Source organism: Palaemon carinicauda, chromosome 8 (assembly GCF_036898095.1).
Source record: "Palaemon carinicauda isolate YSFRI2023 chromosome 8, ASM3689809v2, whole genome shotgun sequence".
NCBI classification, from domain to species: domain Eukaryota; kingdom Metazoa; phylum Arthropoda; class Malacostraca; order Decapoda; family Palaemonidae; genus Palaemon; species Palaemon carinicauda.
This window is the reverse complement of record NC_090732.1, coordinates 59,604,270-59,611,272: the sequence shown is the minus strand read 5'-3', so window position 1 is coordinate 59,611,272 and position 7,003 is coordinate 59,604,270. Positions and strand designations below refer to the sequence as shown.

The window sequence follows — 7,003 nt, the reverse complement described above, 5'->3', positions numbered from 1 at the left end:
GATATAGTCATCTATTCCAGTTGATAGCAAGCATAGTGTCCTCATCTGAGGATAGTTACATACCTCTAGTTGTGATGGCTTACATGCTCTAGAGGCCATTTATTTATTTCACAGTAGTGTGTTTTACGCTATATGGTGCGGTATTGTTGCCGAGCATTCAATATCATGTATGATCGTTTGATCTTGTGTTAGGTTAAACTAACCCACATTCTATGTCTTAGTAATGCATAGTTCATGTTAGTAGTCTAATAGGTTAGGCCTAGGAGTGTGGTGGTTAGACTAATACCCGTGCGACTATTATCGGCCCTAAGGGGGGCCACGGTAGGTTACCATCAATATTTTCATTTGCTGACCCATTGCAGTTCTTATATAAGACTAATATGTGAATTAAGTATATATTTATAGTATCAAGCTAATCAACCTTTCATTTTCAAAGTAACCTACAATTAATTCTCCATTTCATTACACTGTTATGTATTGCTTTGATTTTCCCTTTGAGGACTGTAATGGGTGGGATTTCTTTCTTATTTTGTCAATATGTAATATATGCCAAATTTATATAAGTTTGATTTGCATGATGCTTTGTGGTATGTTTTGTTGTTTCAGGAGCGATTACTTAACTGGGTTTTTTCCTGAAGGATAATTGCGGATATATTTACTCCCATTATGACATGTGAAAATTATTCGATTGATCTTCTCAGCATTGTGAGGTATGTGAAAGAGACACTTGTTGATTTGCCTCACCCCCATTTACTAGTTGCCTAATGGAAATTTTATACTCCATCTTATCCGAGTAACATTAATTCTTTTTATTTTATTGTGTAGTTGAATTATCCAACTTTCCTCCACAGTAAGATTTAAAATGGTCCTTCGAACCGTATAATATAGTTGGTTCCTTAACGTTTTTTGCAACCCTTTCTATTATTGGCAATCATCATGTCACTTTCACATACTTCAATATTATATATATATATATATATATATATATATATATATATATATATATATATATATATATATATATATATATATATATATATATATATATATATATATATATATATATCTTTGAATTTGTGATTAACCTAACCTAATTCTGGTTAGATATTTATTATATGTTATTGTGCAAAAGTTGCTATAGATATAACAATGGAGGCTGAATACAGGTCACTGACCAGTTTGCGTGGTCATATCACGCGAGGTCTAAATTATATGACCGATGCCCTAACCAGTGATGCAGGAGTTCGCTATTTAGAACTTCAAAGTGCTTCTTTAGAGAAAAGGTGGAACAGTTACGAATCTCGATGGGACATATTTGTTGATAAATATATTGATGAAAGTGGTCATGATGAGAGGGAGGCTAGACATATCGACCTCCAAGATAAATATCATGAAATTCAACTTAAGCTGTCATTGTATATGAAACAATTTTCCCCAATCTCTCAAAGTAATCCGCATGGTAGTACTAATTCTATGATTAAGGTAAAGTTGCCTGAAATAAAATTGAAAGAGTTTTCAGGAGACCCTCTAGACTGGACTAGATTTTGGAATCAATTTAGTACATCTATTCATTTAAAGAAAGACATAGATGATGTTACTAAATATGTATATCTAACCCAATGTATTAAGGGCAATGCTCAAAAGCTACTTGCAGGTTTTAAGGGTGAAGCTTCTGATTATGGTGATGCCATTAAGGCGCTAACTGAAATGTATGGGGATCCAAAGAAGATAAGGCGAACTTTACTTAGGTCTTTGATTAATTTAGGGAAGCCTAAATATGTTAGAAGTGAAATATTTGATTTTAAGGTTGATTTGGAGAACTTGCTCATGCAAATAGGTCATGATTCTGAGATTGATGTGTCGTCAAATGAGATGATATTGAGGGAACTTATTGTGTTAAAACTACCAAAAGAGGTAGAAGATTTTATGTTTGGTCTTTATAAAACCATGTACTTTAGTGTAAGTCAGATAAAGGAAGGTCTTCAACACTTATTAAATTTTATGGAACAAGAAAATAAAGGGAGTGCTAATAAGGGAACACCAGAAGTCAATAAAATTCGTTTCCAGTCACCAGCAAAACCTTCATCTCCATTTAAGGGTTCAAATACTGTAGGTACTTACACTACACTTAGTAATTATTCTTGCATATATTGTAAGGGAAAACATAGACCCTTTGACTGTACGATTTATAGCTCTCTAAATGCTAGGAGGGAAAGGTTGAAGGTATTGAATCGATGTATTAAATGTACTAAGGTACATCAATCAACTGAGTGTGCCACCATTCTTAATATGTGTCCTCATTGTAGAAGAGGAAAACATCATTCGTTCCTTTGTATTAGTTCTCCAGGTTCAGTTGGTACTCCAAATATTGGTAAGTCCACAGTAACTAGTAAGGATATTAACAGTGATAAATTGAATGGTGACCCTATAACAACGAATCAAGTGATGTCTATAATTAATAAACAGTCTTCTCATCAAAACTATAGTGTAGCTCTTCCTACTGCAATGGTAACTGTTAGATCAGAAGATGGTCAGTTAATCTCAGTCAGGTGCCTCTTTGATAGTGGAAGTCAACGTTCCTTCATTCATAAAGATTTGGCCAATAAGTTAAGCCTCAGAACAGTTTCTACTGTAAATATGATTTTGAATAGTTTTGATGGTATGGGTGATTCCAGGGATTATGAGATTGTTAACCCTGTAGTTTCTTTGGGAAGTAGGAAAAAGAGAGTAACATTGGTTGTTGTGAAGGATATGCCTGAACCGATAATAACTCCTGGCCTTTGTGACACGATGAGAGATCTTGATAAGATAGATTATCATCTTGCAGATAGAGATATAAAATCAGATAAAATTGACAATATAAAAATGCTTATAGGTGCAGATTTCCTGGGAAATTATTTATCAGGTATGAGACAAGTGAATAATGTAGATTTACTTGAATCTCCAGGTGGCTATTTAATTTATGGCCTCATTCCACATAGAGGTACGGATCATATTCATTGTAATAGTACCCTTGTTGCTAGAGTGAGTGTCGAGTTAGGAGAAAATGCTCCATTGTTGGTTGATCCTCGCACAATAAGCTCTGCCGTGGTTGATGATACTCTTCCTGTGCATAAATTGTGGGATCTTGATGTAGTTGGAATCATTCCTTCACAAGTTTCGCCAAGTGATGTAGAAACTATTTCAAAATATGAAACTACTGTTTTGCATAGAAATGGAAGATACTGGGTGGAATTACCATTCAAGCATAATCATCCTTTTCTCCCAACTAATTATAATGTAATATTAGGTCAAATGTATAATCAACTAAAAAGGTTCCAGCATCAACCAGATCATTTGAAATGTTATGATAACATAATCAAGGAACAATTAAAGTTGGATTTTATTGAGGAGGTTGAAAATCCTGTAATAAGTCCTAACACCCACTATCTTCCACATCATGCAGTCAGAAAGAACTCCTCCACTACACCCCTTAGAGTGGTGTATAATTGTAGTGCAAAGCCAAGTAAATCCTCTGCATCATTGAATGATTGTCTCATGACCGGTCCGTCATTAACGGAGAAATTATTTGATTTGTTAGTCAGGTTTAGAATTAATAAATTTGCCTGCATAGCTGATATTGAGAAGGCCTTTTCTGCAGATTGGATTGCAACAGCATCACAGAGATTTTACTAGATTTTTGTGGTTAGAAGATCCATTTGACAAAAATAGTAGAGTAAAAACATATAGGTTTAAATCGGTTCTCTTTGGTGCTACTTGCAGCCCTTTTTTTATTGCAGATGACCTTACAGTATCATTTTCAAAGATCACATTCACCCTATTCAGGTGTTCTATTATCTAGTTTTATGTGGATAATTTTCAGCACAATGCTGATAATGAACAGCAGTTGGTGGAATTATATGATGTGGCCAATGCTGAAATGATTAAGGCTGGAATGAATCTGAGACAATGGAACAGTAATTCAAAATTACTTAAGGATCATATAAGCCAGAGTACAGAGGAGTCATTGGAATTTCCACTTGTGGACAAAATATTAGGTTTGAATTGGGAACTTTCAAGTGATTCATTATTTGTAAATCTGTGTAAATTTGAAACATTACAGTATGTTACGAAGAGACAATTACTGTCTCTTGTATCTTCTTGTTTTGACCCTTTGGGTATGTGTGTGCCTATTTTGATTAAAGGGAAGATATTAATTCAAGAAGCATGGAAAGAAAATATTGGTTGGGATGTAAAATTACCACCCTCATTTCTTGACAGATGGAATACTTTGGCTTGTGAATTATCAGAGCTCCCAACCTTCAAATTTCCTAGATGTATCTGTTGGATGGGAGACTCTTATAGACTTCATGTTTTTGTAGATGCCAGTACTACTGCCTATGGTGCAGTTTGTTATCTCAGTAATAACAATCAATCTAATTTTGTAGCTAGCAAGGCCAGAGTAACTCCACTGAAAACTCGTACTATACCTCAGTTAGAAATAACGGCATTACAGCTAGGTACTCAATTTGCATGCTGTATCAGAGACCTTTTTCATCATTTCTTTATTGAAGAAGTCATAATTTGGTCAGACTCAGAAGTTGCTCTCCAATGGCTTAAAAATAATAAATGTAAAATTACCTACGTTCAAAATAGAGTAGCTCAAATAAAGGAAATAGGATCCTCTTTCAAGTTTTTATATGTATCCACCAAAGAGAACCCTGCAGATCTCGTAACAAGGGGTATTAGTATTACTCAGTTTCGTAAGTCTCGTTTATGGACCCATGGACCTTCATGGTTATCCTGTCCTGAAAAATGGCCTGAACAGAGATTTTTAGTAATGATTTGTGAAATTGTTTCAGAGATTGTTCCTGAAGTGCCTATTCCAGAACCTATTTTTGATTATAGTAACTACTCATCGCTTAGGAAGTTGTTGAAAGTTACTAGAATTGTTTATAATTTCATTATGTGTGTTAAATCTGGTATTAGATTAGTCGATCCTCTTGTGTATTGGATCAGATATGTTCAAGATACACATTATCCCAGAATTTGTGCCTTCCTTAGGAAGGAATTGAACGGTCTTGAGCAGGATAAACTGCAATTTATTAAAGATATAGGTCTTTACTATGATGAGTCTACTGGTCTTATTCATAGTCGTGGTAGACTACACCATTCTAATTTAGACCAGAGTACCAAATTTCCTATCTTAATACCTTCCAAGAGTCATTTAGCTAATCTCTTAATTGGTTTTGCTCATGAAAAATGTCTGCATGGTGGAGTTAAAGAAACTTTGTCCTATCTTCGCAGACAATATTGGATACCAAAGGTGATATCAACCATTAAGAAGTTCTTAAGACATTGTGTAAATTGTAAGAGAGTTGAAGGTAGGAGATTTGATTACCCTGGTCCTCCTCCACTTCCAGCTGTAAGAGTTCAATTTACGCGGCCATTTTTTCATACTGGCATTGATTTTTCAGGTCCCATTACCATAACCAAAACTGAAGATGGTAAACCTCATAAATATTATATAGTACTTTTTACATGTACTGCATCAAGACTAGTTCATTTAGAGTTAGCATGTAACATGAGTGCATTAACGTTCATTAATATTTTTAGACGATTTTGTGCTATCTATTCTGCCCCTGTCACTGTGATTTCTGACAATGGTAGTAATTTCTTGGCCAGTGCCAAATTTTTTGATCAATTGTTGATGCAAAGAGATGTAAAGGAATATATGGCTGTTAATCATATACAATGGAGGTTCATTGCACCCCGTGCTCCTTGGCAGGGGGGATTCTATGAACGCCTCATTGGACTAACCAAGTCCTGTTTAAAAAAGGTGCTGTTCAAGAAAAGAGTTAATGCAGATGAATTAGAAACTGTGTTGTAGGAAATTCAGTGTAAATTGAATAATCGTCCCTTAACTTACATAGATGCAGAAACTCCCATCGAACCTCTTGCCCCAATTCATTTATGGTGTGGTAGGATCATAAATCCTATGCCATCAGTAGAGCTAGATAGTCAAGAAGATCCAAACTTTTTGGATCATAGCGAATTCAATAAACGTTACAGCCAAGTGTCTGTTATTCTTAACCACTTTGAAAATATGTGGAGAAATGAATACTTAACTGCATTACGTGAGAAACATTACGGTGGCTCACAAGCATGTCAGGATAAAGCTCCACTTGTAGGGGACGTAGTTATTGTTGAACGGCCAGGTCCGCAACATGAGTGGCCTTTAGGTCGTATTGTTAAATTGTATCCAGATAAAGAAAACATCATAAGAGTAGTGGATGTTCTGTACAATGGATCTATAAGTAAGCGTACCATAGACAAATTGGTTCCTTTGGAAATCCACTCGCCACTTATAAACTCCACAATAGTGCAGGGTGAAGAATCACAACCTAACGTTAGTGGTGAAACCAAACAGATTCATGGAGATAGTGTGAGTGAAGTGCGTCCTTTAAGGAAAGCAGCTTTAAAAGCTGCCAAGCTCCGTCAATATCTTATTGATAATGATAAAATTTAAAGTTTTGAATTTATTTTGCTTGTTGGGAGTGTGTGTCGAATGTTCGACTCAACAGAATCAGTTCTGCTGTTAGTAGTCGTCTGATGACGTCACATGAAAGGTCTCCATTATTTTATTTCTTGTTCTTGATTTCCAGTATATTTAATATTTGAAATATAGATTTATTTCATTATTGGAGTTTGTTATTATTGTAACAATATAAGGATGTTCTTATTTCATTAAAATTATCAAGGTTTCCTTGAAAACATGTTCTTTTGTTGGAAGTTGTGTTCGGACATCGGAGTTCTGATTCGACTTCAACATTAATTGTATAGAGAATAACTGGTTATTTTAGATATTAATAATCCAGTTATTGTATCATTCTATTGTTATTAATTATCTTTTCCATCTAGAAATGTCCCCCCTGTTAACTACCTTACGTCCAAGTATTTATTTCATAATTGTATAAAACATACGAACATTGGCTTAAGGGTTAAGGTATGGCAGAAAATACGA

The 7,003-nt window shown here is 34.8% G+C and overlaps 1 protein-coding gene across 1 annotated transcript; it reads left to right on the top strand.

The window, feature by feature from the left end:
• Nucleotides 1-1,149: 1,149 nt before the first annotated feature.
• Nucleotides 1,150-6,508, top strand: LOC137645246 (uncharacterized). The gene is made up of 5 exons (XM_068378068.1): nt 1,150-3,579; nt 3,863-4,037; nt 4,428-4,499; nt 4,842-5,486; nt 5,913-6,508. Exons 1-5 carry the CDS (start codon nt 1,150-1,152, stop codon nt 6,506-6,508), a joined length of 3,918 nt encoding a protein of 1,305 aa, XP_068234169.1.
• Nucleotides 6,509-7,003: the final 495 nt, after the last annotated feature.

Bases quoted from the DNA above. Each gene is read 5' to 3' on its own strand.
- LOC137645246 (XM_068378068.1), top strand. From the start codon at position 1,150: ATGGAGGCTGAATACAGGTCACTGACCAGTTTGCGTGGTCATATCACG. The intron at 4,038-4,427 runs GTTTGAATTGGG...CTAATTTTGTAG, and splicing joins ACTTGTGGACAAAATATTAG to CTAGCAAGGCCAGAGTAACT. The intron at 5,487-5,912 runs GTAAACCTCATA...TAACTTACATAG, and splicing joins CATAACCAAAACTGAAGATG to ATGCAGAAACTCCCATCGAA.